This window comes from Sander lucioperca, chromosome 7 (assembly GCF_008315115.2).
Source record: "Sander lucioperca isolate FBNREF2018 chromosome 7, SLUC_FBN_1.2, whole genome shotgun sequence".
Lineage (NCBI taxonomy): Eukaryota > Metazoa > Chordata > Actinopteri > Perciformes > Percidae > Sander > Sander lucioperca.
The window spans coordinates 39,587,973-39,605,187 of record NC_050179.1 but is presented as its reverse complement, the minus strand read 5'-3'; the positions used below and the strand labels follow the sequence as shown (position 1 = coordinate 39,605,187).

Genomic DNA, 17,215 nt, shown 5'->3' with positions numbered 1-17,215 from the left:
GCAGGCCCATGGTGCCACTCGGCCGGTAGTGGCCGAAGTGGGCCGAGGGTGGCACCGCGCTGTCATCCGTAGAGACACCGGGAAAAGCACCCCGGGGCCGCCCCGCCGTGCTCTGCTTTCCCCCCATCCAAAGCGGGAGACAAATGGGTGGGGGTTCTGGGTGGAAACAGGAGGGGGCTCGGCTCGATCCGCAAAGGGTCGAGAGAGCCGAAACAGGCTGTCGCCCCCCTCCCCTCGCTCCTGTCTCTCGGCCTGCCTGCCTGCCTCTCCGTGTGTCTCGGCCGGCTCGTCAGCTCTGACTCTCCGCAGACGCAACAGCCCGTTTCGCTGATGAGCGGAACATGAGCCCGCCCTGACGTCTGGATTCACCTCACCCGCAGACAGAACCTCGACACAACCGGGGGGGTGGCTGGTGAGCTGAATGACGCCGTAAGCCCAGAATGACACACTGATATACACCACACTCCCCTTTCGCTGTCCCAGGTGATTAACACGGCTGTATCATCGCAGGCGGGACGCGGCAGCAACACGTTTATCGCGCCCGGCCCGAATCACAGCGGCGCCGCAATGTGCACTCCGCTGCTCTCGGCTCATCCGATCTCAGACATCGTGACAACTGTTGCTGTCTGTCTAGCCGCCAAAAACGACGGTCTGCCTTTGAGTAGAAAAAAAAATGACGTCGCCTTCCGCTCTGTCTGTCCGTTCCGGTGATCTCCAACCAGAGGTCGCTTATTTTCTAGGAGATCGGGGTCACAGTGAAGCCGCTCCCCTGCTCTCAGATCGGCGCTTCTGTAGCCTACTCTCCGCTCCGCCGCTGCTGCTGCTACTGGCCAGACAATGGAGGCGCTCAGTGCGCAAGCCCAGATCATAAATACAGACAGGACATGAGACAGTAACCTATTGGGAGAAGGATAATACACTTTGCTTTAATTCCTAATCAAGGGGAATGGGCTTGGAAATGATCTGCAGTGTAGGCTATGACTTAAAGCAGGGGTCTTCAACGTGTTTTCAGCCAAGGACCCCTTAACTGAAAGAGAGATGGAGCAGGGATCCCCTAGGCCTACTACATATATTTTATAAAATGAAGTTGCATATTAAATTGGGCCTACAGTAGCCTAACTTGTAGGGCGGCCTAAAGTCTTTATACATTCCCTTTTTGCATAGAATACAAAGCTATTCAAATAGCCTAATACTTGTTGGCATGATTTTATAAATTATGTTTTAATGTTAAACATACAGAGATGTATGATATATGATATATACCCAGAGATCTATTGACTCTGAGGACCCCCTAGGGGTCCCGGAGCCGCTGTTGCAGATCCCTGTCTTAAAGCCTTTAGAATCAGGATGTGACAAGGAATGGCAGGGGGCACCAGGTAGTTATAGCCCAAATTGATCTTAAATTGCATTTTGTTTACCATAATTTGTGATTAAGAGCAAAGACAATCAAACATATCAGGAGAAGTTGGGCTAGGCTATATCTAAAAATCCCTGGAGGATAATGAGCAAATGTAACACTCAAGTCAAGTTTTTCCAATCTGATTTTGTATTAGGCTACTTTTAAACACATGTCCACATGTAGTTTACTATATCATTAAGGTTTGAAAATTTGACATATCTAAAGGGCAAGGGAATCCCCTTCATGAGTTTATCGAGAATTCATCTGTTACTTGAGGAAATACAGCTACCTTGTCTTTTCCAATTTCCCATTATCCTCCTTTGCTCTCCCACACTGTCAGGCCTTCAGACAGCATATTGTTGTCATTACCAAATTATGCACAGATTTTTCCACCATATGCTAAATTATTGGGATTACTGGCTCACGTTTTGTTCAGGATTATTTGGTCTAATCCTGAGTTTGTGAGTGAGTGTGTGTGTGTGCTGGCTCACTGATGTGATGCTATATGAGTAGTATTAGTATGTTAGTCAAGATAAGATTTAAAATAAATGACAACTATATTAGTTTTTAGAAAATCCCATTTTCATAAGAAAAAAAGGCCAGGAAGCAAGCCAATGTTTCTGCACTTATTAATGAATTTCAGCAATATAGCACATTTTTGATATTAAAAACAAAATGCCATTAAGATCTTTAAGTTATTACATGATTATAATATGACGCACACAACACTCTGGCATCATAAAATGTAACTGCAATTTTTTTATGGTCTTGTCTCTTTTGTACCCTTGTTGTACTGTCTACATTATATTTGTTTGTATCTGTGTATGAACTTTTTTACCACTAAAACGGAGCCATCGTTGGTGTTATTAGTAAAACCTGGGCTTTTCCTACAACAAAATGTCTTCTGTAAGAAATGTAGGGCTGGGAATCACAGGAGGCCCCACGATACTGTATCAGGAAACCTTTGTAACAATACTATATTATTGCAATTTTTAACCATATTTTCCAACTTCCAATGATGTCCTCAAAAGGAAAACGTTGTCAACATTGGTTTTATCTAAAAAGATAAGATTCTCAGTTGTTCATTTCACTTCAATGTGTCCATTTCTTCTAGAACCAAAAAGTTAAATTCCCATGTGCAATTTATATAATAACATCGATACCTGGAGTCCATGTATCAATACAGTATTGCCATGGAAAATATTGCGATACTATGCTGTACAATATTTCCCCCTGCTGCTAAAGAAAAGCCTATTTACATACAATCCCACATTAAATAAGTGTCTTCCTACTGATATTGGGGCTAGGTATGGGGCAAGGAGTTCCTGAATCAATTCAATTCCCATTCACAAGGTCCCGATTCAATTACATTTCTGATTAGAGATCAATTAGGTTAGGGAAATTTCAGTTACAATACCAATTTGCTCTAATATAAAAGAGATTCTCACAGGACTTATGCTGTACATTGTACAAGCAAGAAGCAACACTCAAATATATTTAATTATGCACATCATGTTAATGTTTACATTAGGAATTGACCACCAAAACATTAGATTGAAGTACTTTTTACTTACACATTTATGGTGAAAAGGCATATAAATTGAAAGGTTGATTTCTGGATTTTATTAATCGATATCAGATCACTCAAACAAAGATTGCTTTTAATTGGAGAATAAATTATTTTAACACAGCCTTAACTGATATCCTATTGTTTTTTTACTTGAGTAATCCCTTCCGGTTATGTCTCATCCAGAAGTCCTGTTTTAACAGGAAATACTTCAAGTGCAATATGCTCTAAAAGTGCCAACTCATTGTGACATCAGTCTCTGATCAAGCCGATCATGATGAGATTCTCTGTGTTTAGTGACTTTCCCTCAGACTCCAATGCAGTTTATAGTTCCCTTGGCTGCAGAACTTTCCCAGGGTTCATCAGGTTCTTTGGGTCGAGCGTGTCCTTGAGACGCTGCATGACCCCGACAGCCATGGGTCCCATCTCTTCACACAGCAGTGCTCTCTTCCCTAAGCCCACTCCGTGCTCCCCCGTACATGTTCCATCCATGGCCAGTGCTCGCCTGCAGGAGAAACAAACCACTTATTTTAACTGCAAAAAAAACCCATTTTTGAGACGCTTGTGTATGCATTTCGCAAAATTCACTATTTACAAAACAGACAGCGTTTTCAAAACCCAATACCTAAAGTTTATTCCTCTGTAATCAATATCAGCAAAGAGAGATGGATGGCAAAGGGCATGTGAATTTGTCTGAAAGTAGGCAAGCAGAGTGAAAAGGATTAGGCAAAGCGTGGGGAGGATTAGAGAGAATGGAAAATGGTTAAAGAGTGAATGACAGTTGCTAAAAAGGAGCAGTGAGGCCTGTTGATCTGGCCGGCTTCAGGACGAACATTTACAGAAGCTTGAAGCAAACCTCCTCTAACTAATAAAATAAAATTCAGGTCTACGTGGATGGTGGTATAAAGAATGGAGTTCAGTACATGAACAGGGTTTTCAATATCAATTCAATTTTATTTATAGTATCAAATCATAATAAGAGAAGATGTCAGGACACTTTACAGATAGAGTATGTCTAGACTACACTCTATAATTTACAAAGATCCAACAGTTCCAGTAATTCCCCCAAGAGGAGGCATTTAGTGCAACAGTGGCGAGGAAAAACTTCCTTTCAGGGAGAAACCTCGGACAGACATCTGCTGGTGCTGGTTGGGGGGGTGATGAACAGTGGCCATTATAGTAACTGTAGCCCAGGGTTAGTTCACAACCCTCTAGCTACTAGCTAGCTGCTTTTCAACACTAGGCATTATTTTCTAACCTACTCGGTATAGCTATTAGTTAGTTAGTTATTTGCCCTAATGGATGTGGGAAGTTTGCTACTTTGGTTACTTTTGTGGTTTATGTGAGGTGTACTGTAGTTGACTCATAGTGGGGAAACCTAGCTTGAAAGCGGAGACAACACACTCATTAGGAAGGTTCACTGTCATTTATCACTCTCCGCCTATCAGATTGCTCAGGGGGCGGGATGATTGTGGGGTCGAAGAGACACACGGTGAGATGAGAGGAAGAGAGACGAAGGAGAGAAGAAAAAGAGAGAAGTGTGTTTTAGCTACGAACAGAGAGATAGCTGCCAAAACGGGACGTTATACGGAAAGTATGTATTAAACTCCGTCGCAAAAAGCGAGGGAAAATAAAACGGGGATCAATACCCGCGAGCGTTTGCCGTGTTATTTACTTACGTTACTGAGGTTTCAAGTTTGAGGAGGTTAGCCTAGCCTACTACTGCTAGCGCTAGCCACGTGTGGAGTTAGGCTAGCCACCAGTTGCTCTGAGGTAAACATAAAGTTTGTGTAGTGAGAAACGTCTTGCTGAGAGATTTGTTGTAGTTTAAACGCTGCTCAGTTAGCGCCACAGGATTCCCGGCACACCTGTGGTTCTACTGAGTAGCCTCCGAGGGAGCATCGTCACCCGGAAAGCGCCACTGGTGACCAGGGTAAAGCCAGTGGTTCCTCCGGCTACGAGGGAAAGCAGTGGATCAACAGCCATTGTTGGTCAGCGCGGGCCTATTGATCTGGGAACGCAGGGAGAGACACTCTTTGGCTCACTTTGTGGCTAAAAGGACAGTGAGTACTACATATCAACCGTCAACACGAACTTAACAGGCCTGCAACGGGGGTTTATTTTATTTTGCCGGCTTTTGTATGTTTTTTTTTTATATTGTTACTGTATGTTAAGTTACCGGTTTATTCAGGGTATTGATATCCGTTTGCAATTGTTAGATAAATAAATTGAAATACTCTGTACCCACACTACGGATGATAAGGGTAAATGTTGATTAATGTTGATTGTGCTATTATAATACAGTTGTGTTTTGTACTACTGACTCCGGCTCCACTCACTGGTTAGTATAACCTTTATACCGTAGGGGCGTTTAAGCTACACTGATTATACAGCAGGCTTAACAGGAGAGAACCATACCCTAGGACCCAGGTTACACTAACACCCCTCTGAGGCAAAAGAGGGCTACATAACAATAAAGATAATGGAACTATGACTAGGAATAGTAGTTGTAGCAGTTCAGGGCTTAACAGAGCATAGCAGGGCATAGCAGGGTGTAGTAGGGTGTAGCAGGGCACAGCAGGGTGTAGCAGGACATAGCAGGGTGTAGTAGGGTGTAGGAGGGCATAGCAGGGCGTAGTAGGGTGTAGCAGGGCACAGCAGGGTGTAGCAGGACATAGCAGGGTGTAGTAGGGTGTAGGAGGGCATAGCAGGGCGTAGTAGGGTGTAGCAGGGCACAGCAGGGTGTAGCAGGACATAGCAGGGTGTAGTAGGGTGTAGCAGGGCACAGCAGGGTGTAGCAGGACATAGCAGGGCGTAGTAGGGTGTAGCAGGGTATAGCAGGGTGTAGCAGGACATAGCAGGGTGTAGTAGGGCATAGCAGGGCCTGCCATTTAAGGTTTAAGGGTGCAAATGTTCCACCAAAACAAGTTCCTTTCCACAGCTGTGGAGGTCTGGCAGTGCGAGACTATGTTGATGCTAACTACGAAGTCTGTACAGTAATTGTGTCAAGTAAGGATGACAATATTCTTGAACTGGATCCCAATTTACCGACAGTGGCTCACAGAACGTAAGCATTGGTTCATTAAGTATCCCTGTGGAGAAAAGTTGTGTCTGGTGGAGGAGTTGTGAGAAAGTGACTAGAGAGGCGATGGGTTCAAAGACACATTACCTGGCCAGTCTCTCTGTGAAGAGGTGGACCCCGCGCTGCTCCTCTGGGTCGTTGGGGTCCACCACCATCAGACAGTGGAAGTTACCATCACCCACATGACCCGCTATTGGACCTGTAGATAGCATTCACACTCATTAAGCTGGAAAACACACAATACCATTTATATTTATTCTATCCCTCTTTGCCACAATAGCCCGATACAACGCCAGCATCACTATTGGTCCAAGCACAGAGCCTTGTGGAACACCATGGCCCTACTTTATCGTGCATGGAGAATTCAACGCCGCACCACACCCCCTGTCGATCTCACGCTCCATTTTACCTTCACTTCAGAACAAGTAAGTAAAAGTAAGTAAGTACATTATTAGTAAGTACATTATTAGTAGTTAGTAGTAGTAGTTGAAAATTAAATCTTGAAGTCAAAATTAAGATTTTGGAATGTTACAAACTCCAACACAAAACTTGAACTATTTAATAAGTTAGGAACGTTCAACATAATAACCAGTAAAAGAGAGTCAGATAGTGTTGTGGGGGGGGACATGAAGTCAGACTCAGTGGTGAGTGAAACCGAAGCAGAGGGACACACACAGAGCTGGACATTAACACTGAGGCTACTTCACATGAACAGTAACACCATTAATATTGTTCTCTGCAGTGCCCTTACCTGTGAGTCTGTTCTTAATCAGGTCCTCCTTTGTCTCCACTATGATCTGAGGCAGTCGAGACAGAGGGACACACACATCTGTAGAGTAAGCCTGTGGGACGGACACACACACACACACACACACACACACACACACACACACACACACACACACACACACACACACACACACACACACACCAAATTATTACCAAAATGTAATAACAATTTTATCATTCAATTGCTCTTAAACAACAAAATGAAGAACCACTAGATGGCAGAAGGGCACTTTACAACAGCAGCTTGATTTTCTTGAGTTGCACATGACTGCAACATGAGCTTACTAGGTGCAATTGAACACACCATTAAGTCCCGTTGGTGTTGTTTTGTCCGACAGTGGCCATGGTGTTTTGAAAAGTGCAGCTAGTCGCCTCTGTGTCTTTAGTCCTTTCCAGTTAAATACAACTACACGTTAGACCATTTAGTTGTCAGCATTTTAACCGTGTTTAGCCAGCTACTAGCTAACGGTAGGCTAACGTTACCTGCTGCCAAGTGTAGTGTTAACTAGCGTCACATGCAGCGATGCTTCTGTTGCCTGTAACGTTAGTTTCAGAGCATCAGAGAGCAGTGCAGGTATTCAGTGTTTTTCATTATGCTTTTCAATAAAAAAAAAAAATAAAAATGCAACTTTGTGTCTCTTTCTGGGATTTTGTCTCTTTGTAGTCGTGTTGTGTATCTATTTGGTCATTTGTGTTTCTTTGGGGTTGTTTTGGGTCTCTGTGGTCATTTGGCATCTCTTTGTGGTAGTTTTGTGTCTCTTTTTCACATCATAATCATCATAATAAATAACATTTAAAAAGCTTAAAGACAAAACTTTCAGATCTTTCAGAACTTTAGATCTGAGAAAAGTCTTTTAGTCACATTCATTCGGCTTAGGCACCAAAACCTTGTAATGGCAGGGAAAACCCTGGTATTTAAGTGGCACCGAAATCTGCGTTGTCCTCCGGTCTGGCAGATGCTGGTCGTTTAGGAACGAGTTTCGGTAACCAACCCTAATCAGTCATTTTAAGACTCCTGTGTTTTTAGGGTAAGATTCATTGGGTATTTCAGTGATAAAACCAATTTCCAATTTTGGAAGGGGCATGTGGCTTTCTTTACCTTGCAGCCAGGTCTGAGAGCCAGAGCAGCGTACCAGGCGTCATGGCGAGCTTTCCATAACCGGTTCCGAGTTTCTGCATCTCGAGCCCACTGAAAATCGGAACCACCATTACTCTGAGTGATGTCCTCTGTGGAAACACACAACAACTATATTTTTGTTTTGCAACTGCAAAAGAGTAGCCTGGTTGACACCAGACCCTTCTCAGTTGTAACTGAGAGTGGGTCTGGGAAAGGTTCATTGACAGTTCATTTCCTTAGGGGCATCACCAACGGACGCCGCTCAAATGCCTCTGGGCGCAATTGGATAGTCCTTCAACCAATCAGACCAACGATACCGGTGACGCTGCGCTTCGGTAGCTGTCATGTTGAACGTAAACAAAAAGCTGCTCGCCGTCGCTGCGCTATCGTCGTCGCGTAAAGCCCGCCTCAACGGTTGTGATTGGTGTAAAGCCCGCCTCAGCGGTTGTGATTGGTGCCTCAATTTTGGGGACATTGGAAATGGGTTTGAATGGGCTCTTCACCAGACTGACTTGCAGAGCAAATCTCAAATTTGCCGGAAGTTCGTCAGGGTTTACCCAGGCTAGCAAAAGAGGGTCCATTAGTACTTTCCCAGGGCCTAGAAAGGCCATTTTAAGTGTGTGACATTGTCTCTAAGTAAGGTTTATGGGATGGCAAGCACATTTAGGGAATGTCTTTGAACTGTATGCATAACCCCCAATTTCCACCGGCTGCATAACGTCTGTGGATCTGCTCCGGAACGGCGGCGGAGTCATTAGGTTTCCATTAAAGGCAATATGTGTATTTCCACTGACTGCAGAACGGCTGCGTTCTGACTGCGTCCCAGCTCCGTCAGTCCGCAGCCCTCCGGAGCAGATACGCAGAGCCTCTATTTTTGCCGGATGCCGGAGAGCTCCGGAGCAATTCAGCACACGGCAGATAGTGCGAGACAGGAAGTCAAGCACAGAAACAAAATAAACATCTGGTTCATTTTCAAAATAAAATACACAGTGCTCACGGCGGATCATATTTCCCTGCACTACACCTTGAAAACACAGCACAGAGTTGTTTCCTCTCTGCTCCTCTGGATGGAAACTAACTGTTGTTGGTTTTGTGGTTCTATTCTACATGAATTCGCGAGATCTCGTGGGTCCTCGTGACAACAGCTGTCAGTCAGTGAGCACACAGCTATTCCACAGCGGAGCCGGTCCGCAGACGTTCTGCATTCAGTGGAAATCCGGAGTAACTGTCCCAAAAAGACACACTTTATTTGCCTTCACTGCTGAGAAACATGTTATGTTTCAAATCAGGCCATGCAGGATTACACTTGAATATTTAATTCTGTGACAAAACACTTTTGTGAATGTAAAGCCCAGTTCAGACCAAAGATTCCAGACGAGTTGAAACTTGCAACTACTTGCAACGCGACGGTCTGCAGCGTTCTAAAACCTGCCGGTTTACACCAATGAGACAAGATGAGTATCATCTCTATAGCAACGACTCTTTGTACTTCTGTCCTAACTTCCAGGCTTTTTGTAGTAAAATATATCATTTGTTGTGTCTAAATATGAATGTGGATAACGTTAGTGATAGTGAGATGCTTGCTACAGTTACATTTCTAGTGATGAATCGGCAAAAACACGTTTGATTTCTCTAAATCACGGCTTTGTCCTAGGCACTCCGTCTTCAGTCTCTCTAGCTCGCTCCACTGTACGTGCTCGCGGGCGCACGTTGAGCCTCCGTTAGCAGTTTGTAACAGAAATAAAATGGATTATGGATCGTTTTATTGTAACTGACTTTACCAGCTGACTATTGTTTGTTGAAACAGGTGACGTCTCTTACCTCTGGAGACTCGACCAGCTGAGTCGCAGTGACACCATCAGCTGGTTTGAGTCGAGCTGAGACGGACGTTCTAAAACTGTTTCGTCTCGTTGCAAATCTTTGGTCTGAACTGGGCTTAACAAATTCATAAATATTTAAAATGATTTTAGAGGTTAATTATATATATATATATATTTGATTGTAATCCAACAGCAATACTATTTGACTTTAGTTGTTCCATCCAATCCATGATTACACTCACATACCGGCTGTTTGGACCTGTTCCTCGAGGCTTCGCTCGGAGCCGTGGAACTCCAGGAACAGAGTTGGGGTCACAGGGTAGGACAGAGAGCTGAACCTGTTACACGCATCAATCATCACATCATCCAGAAACTCTGGATAACACACATTCACACACAGTCACAGCACACAGACAACAGGGACAAATGTCAGCATGATGCATCTAAATAGGTCATTCTTCGGATTTCTGTCAACTTTTACTTCATGGTCAAAAACACATTTTCCAACTGCCAATAATTGATATGGATTCTATTTGCCCAGCTGATGTTACGATACATTTCTCACTCCTGTATTGTATTATCCTCTTACTGCAGGTACCCATTCTCTGTAAGGGATCAATAAGGTTTCATCTCTTCCTTCTTTTGTCTATAAAGTCAGTTCTAAACCCTGTTCATCTTTCCTCCCATCTCTTGGTGGCTGCTGTTAAGGAAAACCTCTGGAGCAGCATGACTCATTTCACATACGTGAAGAATGTTCGGGAGACCTTGATGTCTTACACAGGAGCATTGAATGAACACTCAATTGAGGAGAGAATTAAGCAAGCAGTACAGTTTAGCCACAATGTGCTATTGTGCAGCGCTGTCCCAACTCTCTGAAGTTCCTGAAGGTGTATTTAAACTCATGCTGGAGGCATTTAGCCAAACCTTCAAAGTAAACAAAGATATTGCGGGCGCCCAAAATACCTCAAAATGTGTTTGGTGTTTACTTTCCCTATGGCCTTAGCAGGGTGAGCAGCACTGTCTTATTATACAGCTGCTATGTCTCCAGTCATCTATGGAGGCACAAAGTCGAACAACTACTCTGCCTGGAAAGGTTATGAGTTAATGTTGGACACTAGTCTACATCAACGTTTCATTTCCAGGATTGTTCAGGTGCTGCCGGAAATTGTGAATTATTGTGAAGCAGATACAAGTGATGCAGTGTTATTTGTTACCAAGTTTAGCCAATACTTTGTTTAGCAAGAAATATTAAATTAAATTGACTCGTGTATGAAAACTGTGCAGGTATGTGTAGGGCTGGGTATCGTTAGAAAATGTTCAATACCAGTACCCAAACCAATACTGTGACTTTGATTACCAGTTCCTGATTTTATAAAATCAATTACAACATTACACATTATGGCAAAACACATTTCCTGCATGTCACTACGATGTGTAACGATAGACAGCCAATCAGCAATATTATTAGATCTTGGTAGAAGAATGCTGCATGCTTATTGGCTCACTGATGCTGATGAGATATGCTCCTTAGGTATTGAATGACGAGGCATTTTTCGATACTACTGCAATTCGGCAGGTGCCTAAAAAGTACCGAAAGTATCGAATTCGGTACCCAGCCCTAGTAATGTGCTCTGTGGATGTTAGGCATCGTTTTCTCACCGATGCGAGCGATGGGTACTCCCGCTTGTAGGATCTGCACTGTGCTGTCTACTGCAGCCTGCACAGAGGGGAAAGAGCAGACGGCCGACACCACGGCCTCTGGGATGCCGTACAGGCGCAACGTAGTCTTGGTGATGATCCCCAGAGTGCCCTCTGACCCCACAAACAGGTTGGTCAGGTTGTATCCTGCGGATGTCTTCCTAAAGATTGATACAGATAGAAAAGAAAGATAAGACCATTTACGATGCACTATAATTAGGGTTGGGTATCATTTGGGTTTTTTCCGATACCGATGCTAAAACAATAGATTTAAAACGGTGCCGTTGCCTAAACCAATACTTTAAAAAAAGAAGAAGCACAAAACGACAATCCGAGACATTGAAGAATGGCTTGATTATTGGTAAGACCATATGGTCAGATTTAAATGATTTATTAAAAATGTAATGACACTAACTTTTTTAACCAGTCAATTGCTGTCAAACGACAAAAACAGATGAGAAAAGGGTATTTTACAATGACTTCGAATGCACCACGAGGCTTACCAGTTTAAAGCAAACGCACCATTGTGCTGTCTGTGTTGTTTTTCCGACAACAGCAGGGACCATAGTGCTAGTTTGTGTCTTTAGCTGCAGACTGTTGTACGTCCCGGTGTTGGAATCCTCTACAGTAAAATACAGTCACACTTTCACACCGTTTAGCTGTCAGCTGTCACATAACCGTGTGTAATCCAGCTACTAGTTAACGGTAGGCTAACGTTACCTGCTGTGAAGTGTTGTGTTTAGTAGCGTGACATGCAGCGATGCTTCTGTTGCCTGTAACGTCCGTTTCGGCACACCAGACAGCAGCGAAGGCATTTAAGTGGCACTGAAATCTGCGTTGCTATTCAGTCCGGTAGATACCGGTCATTTTGGCACCGGTGCCATATTAGCACTGGGTTTCGGTGCCCAACCCTAACTATCATGTTGCATATTTGTGGGTGAAAATGGCTAAATTGTACCTGGGACGTCGGCCCTTTCCGGCCGTGTGTATGATGTTCCCATCAGCCAGCACAACCTCCAGGTTTAGAACGTTTTCCCTCATGGTTCCATAACGCACTGCATTGGTACCAGACGCACTCGTGGCAGCCATGCCACACAGAGACGCATCGGCCCCGGGATCTGAGGCGGTAAAAGAACATCAGGAGTGTTTCCTAAATTATTTTGAGGAATTATACAGAAACAGTAGGGCTGTCCTCGACTAAAGAAATTCTTAGCTGACTAATGCGTGATTTTGTCGACTAATCGATTAGTTGATTTAATCGACAGATCTGTGCCCTTTGAGTCGTCGTTAAGACTAGGAAAAAGCTATATAAATGCAGTCCACACAAACGAGTTTCTCCACAAAAAAATCATGCAAAAGCACCACTTTAAATCTTTTGTTTACCAGAGATGTGCTCATAAGTTTCTTGGAAATAAGTCATTCAGCATGAAAAAGCATAAAAATGACTAATTGACTGAAGAAATCTTAGTGGACTAAGACCATAACGAGCGATTAGTCGACTAACGAACTGAGAGGGGGCAGCCCTAATAAACTGTAAAAAGAGAAAATGTAAGTCTACCATAAACATTTTTGTCACAGTGCTTGACCTAAAATTCAAAACTGATCAAAACTATTGTACACCCTGTAAGTTTTTGTAACATCTAATAGTATTAGATCTTATAGTATTTTTATATAGTTTTTTTTTTTCCTTTTAGATTTCTTATCTAATATCACCACCTGCTGGACGTATGAACTTAAACTACTTTAATGTTGGCTAGAATTTAATTAATTTGTGTTGTAATTTGTTACATATCAGCACATTTTACCTTTGATGGAACAAGGAGGCGTAAAATGATCTACATCGGTGTCAGCTTACTGATATAACCCATACTCAGCCAGGTAAAGCAGTGAAAAACCAATCTGACATTACCCTCGGCTCTTTTTACTCCCACAGAAGATGACAAAAGGCTCTTGGCTGAAGGAGACTGATTCACAAACATCCTTGGTGGATGCCAGAATGGAAAAGATTTATCTCTTTATGTGACTAACCAACAAGGACATAGAGTGAAAGATATCCACATGCTGGATTGATGGTGTTGGCATACATGACTGGCTGAAACTCTGCCCACCACCCAGCAGGCCTGGACTGCATGTCACACCCAGAACATGAGGGAGTAATGGACCATAGTTGAACCGTGGTCCGTATGGTTTAAACTGAGATTAGTTCTTCTACTGGAGCTAAAACACTTGCATGCACGGAGATCGTTTTTGGCTCAAAACGCCGCTTAAAGTGCTCATATTATGCTCATTTTCAGGTTCATAATTCTATTTAAAGGTTGTACCAGAATAGGTTGACATGGTTTAATTTTCAAAAAACACCATATTTTTGTTGTACTGCACCTTGCTGCAGCTCCTCTTTTCACCCTGTGTGTTGAGCTCTCTGTTTTAGCTACAGAGTGAGACATCTCACTTCTGTTCCATCTTTGTTGGGAGTCGCACATGCTCAGTACCTAGGTAAGGACTACTAGCCAGTCAGAAGCAGAGTATGAGGGCGTGCCATGCTAGCAGCTAGGTGAGCATTGTAACGTGTGTTCCAAAGTGACCACGTTTGTCTCTGAAGTAAAGGCTGGACTACAATAGAGCTGTTTGTGAACAGTGTTTTCTGTTGGAGATGGTAAGTCCCTTTGGGGGGGACTTTGGGCTTTTTCACTTTGTAAACCTATAATGTGCACAAAAAAATACATAACACAATAAAGGAAAGGGAAAAGCCAAAAATCATAATATGAGCACTTTAAAAACCAAAATGTAGCAATGTAAATGTGGCCTAAGAGTGCGACTGACCAACAGGAAACCATAGGCCGGTGTCTCGCAGGTAGGCGTTGAGGGCCTTCCGAGTCACACCAGGCTCCACCGTCACGTCAAAGTCCTCCTGGTGGACGTCCAGAACCTGGTCCATGTTCCTCAGACTGAAGCACACACCACCCTAAGGGCAGGACAATGATTTGACACTATAAATAAAACTGAATTGAGAAAAAAAACATGTTAGACATACACTAGATGGAACTACACTAAAAAAAAATATTTGTTATTTTGAGTTATACAAGCTGTGCACTTAATACTTTACATTGTAGCAATGTGTCATTTCTTCAGTGTTGTCCCATGAAAAGATATATAATGAAATATTTACAAAAATGTGAGGGGTGTACTCACTTTTGTGATATATTGTAGGTTTTATTGGTAAAAATAAATAAAAAATATAAATTCTAGGAAAAAGAATTGCTTTTAAAAATCACGATACATAAGTTTTTTGTTTTTTCCTCTCTCTCACCGTGACTGCGCTGACCCCTCCCTCCAGGCCGGTTCCAGTGCCAAAGGGGATGATGGGAAGGCGGTGGTTGTTGCAGACCTTGGCCAGGGCGCTGACCTCCTCTACACAACGAGGAAACACCACCACATCTGGGGGACAACATCTGGACAGCAGCAAAGCAACACTCACTCACTCACTCCCTCTGTTCTCCATATTTCTCCACTAAACAGCACATTTTTGTAGAATTGAGAAGGAAAACATCTTATTTATACAGTAGTCATGTGTATTGAAAACACCATTTACATACCATAGTATGTGTGTCTATGTGACAGAATCAATTTTATTGGCCAAGTATACTTACATACACAAGGAGTTTGATTTTGGTAGGTGTGAACTCTCTATACATAGACAAATAGTAATATAGACACATACTGTACAATAGATACAACAATATACATATAGGCACATATCAACATAATATACAAAAATACAAATATACAAATAAGACATAATATCAAGACAAGTACACATGGAGTGGGATGTATAGTGCAAAAAGTAATAGTGCAAAGTAGTGTGCAAGATGCATATTGGAATGATAAGTATGTAATGTGTAAAGAAGTGGGTGAGTGGCTAAAGGGTGGGGATGACCCCACTTATCTGCAGTTCAGTAGAGTGATGGCAGTGGGAAAGAAGCTGTTCTTATGTCAGAGAGAGAGAGAGAGAGAGAGAGAGAGACTGACCTGTGTACAGACTCATCTTTGCCATGTTGCTGCCTGACAGCTTCACCCAATGAGACGCCGTCCTCTCCACATATAGACCTGAATGCAGACAGCACGCTGTCCAGGGTAGTACTCTATGCAGAAACACACAAACACACACACACACACACACGTTTACTGTAACCTAAACGTTACTAACGTTACAAGACAAAGTTGCCTAACGCTAACATTAACGTTATCCCAATAAGACCACTCAAAAGGTGCAGCTAAAAGGTCGATGCAACAGCAGCTAACGTTATGTTATTAGTATTACCACAATGCTATTACATTGCGTGCTTAATTAACGTTAGCCATATCACTGCATTTTGGCTATATAGCTATAACTAACGTTCCATGCACAAAAGTAACATACTCTACTGTCTCGGCAACAAACTTACTCTGGCGGTGTTTTCTGATTTAATGCTGCGACACTGCAGGAGGCAATGTCGGTGAGACAGCAACCGTCGACTAGGTGTCAAGCCAAGCAACATGTTTTATCGGTTTACCTGGCACCGAACAAGGTCTCTAACTACAAGCTAGTAATCTATCAAAGTACGAATAAATACACGAGTTCCGGTCAATTAGTTTCAGAATAAAACACAACTACGAAAGATTTGAAGCATATTCACAAATAATTACACAGTATATGCTTAATTGTAACATTTATGACAATTGTTCATATTATTATTATTATTATTATTATTATTATTATAAGGGTAGCTTTAGGAGTGCATGTGTGTAATGTATAGTGAGAGTAACAAAAACTTTATTATTATGCAAAACACACCCCAGCCCCCATCCACCTTCACTGGCTCCCAATTAGGGCTGCACGATGTGAGGAAAATATCTAATTGTGATTATTTTGACTGATATTACGATTGTGATATGATCCACAATATTGGAGGGAATTTTATTTTTGTATCATTATTCTTATTTGCCTAGAAAAATATTAAAATAAAAAAAATGTAAATGATTATAATGTGATTTTTTTCAAGGATCTGTACAAAACAAAGATTTTTTTTAGTCTGTAGGATAAAATTTGTAGGCTGGAGCAACACAATACTTAATTCAGAAGTGTTTGACACATGTTATGCCTTTAACAAACATTGTGATTTGGATATTGCAGTGGTCCATATTGCGATTTCGATAAAATTGCGATTAATTGTGCAGCCCTACTCCCAATCAAGTCCTGCATCACATATAAAATCCTCCTTCCCACCTAAAAATCCCTCCATGCCCTGGCCCCTCAGTACCTCTCCGACCTCCTCCATCCATACACCCCACCCCGAAACCTGCGGTCCTCAGACGCTGGCCTGCTCTCCATTCCCCCCCACACCAGACTCTGTACCTTTGGAGACAGAGCCTTTAGAGTTGCAGCCCCACCCCTCTGGAACACCCTCCCTGCAGATATCCAAAATGCTACATCCCTGGACATTTTCAAAAACTCCTTAAACACCACCTGTTCACTACAGCCTACAACCTCCCTTAGCTTAGCTTAGCCCCAGTAATTGTGTAAAGTGGCCTTGGGTTATTATTATTATTATTATTATTATTATAAACAACTTAGGACCAAGGACCCCTTATCTGATCCACAACTAAATATTTTTTAACTTATTGATGCCTGCCATTACATTGCATTATCACACAAAATGCAGTTTAAGTGGATTTGGAAGTTTCTTGTAGGAAATATTAATATTAT

At 42.6% G+C, this 17,215-nt stretch overlaps 2 protein-coding genes across 4 annotated transcripts in view; both read right to left on the bottom strand.

The window, feature by feature from the left end:
• The window catches only part of znrf1 (zinc and ring finger 1), a 57,322-nt gene extending 56,809 nt beyond the window's left edge, over window positions 1–513 (bottom strand). For both annotated transcript variants that reach the window (XM_031285363.2, XM_031285364.2), the window contains exon 1: window positions 1–513. This exon is cut by the window's left edge and continues 267 nt beyond it. In XM_031285363.2, the coding sequence (XP_031141223.1) occupies window positions 1–127 (127 nt within the window). In that variant the 5' untranslated portion in view covers window positions 128–513.
• A 1,705-nt stretch (window positions 514–2,218) lies between these two features.
• On the bottom strand, window positions 2,219–16,063 carry ldhd (lactate dehydrogenase D). 2 transcript variants are annotated; one of them, XM_036003284.1, is made up of 11 exons: window positions 15,914–16,063; window positions 15,499–15,607; window positions 14,780–14,921; window positions 14,293–14,434; window positions 12,431–12,590; window positions 11,434–11,633; window positions 10,021–10,149; window positions 7,937–8,064; window positions 6,800–6,890; window positions 6,136–6,247; window positions 2,219–3,471 (listed from the first exon to the last, which is right to left on the bottom strand). In XM_036003284.1, exons 1-11 carry the CDS (start codon window positions 16,005–16,007, stop codon window positions 3,291–3,293), a joined length of 1,488 nt encoding a protein of 495 aa, XP_035859177.1. In that variant the 5' UTR covers window positions 16,008–16,063; the 3' UTR covers window positions 2,219–3,290. The 2 variants fall into 2 exon arrangements, with proteins under 2 accessions (XP_035859177.1, XP_031141209.1); XM_031285349.2 differs by having other exon boundaries at window positions 15,499–15,611; window positions 15,915–16,063.
• Between the last annotated feature and the right edge of the window lie 1,152 nt (window positions 16,064–17,215).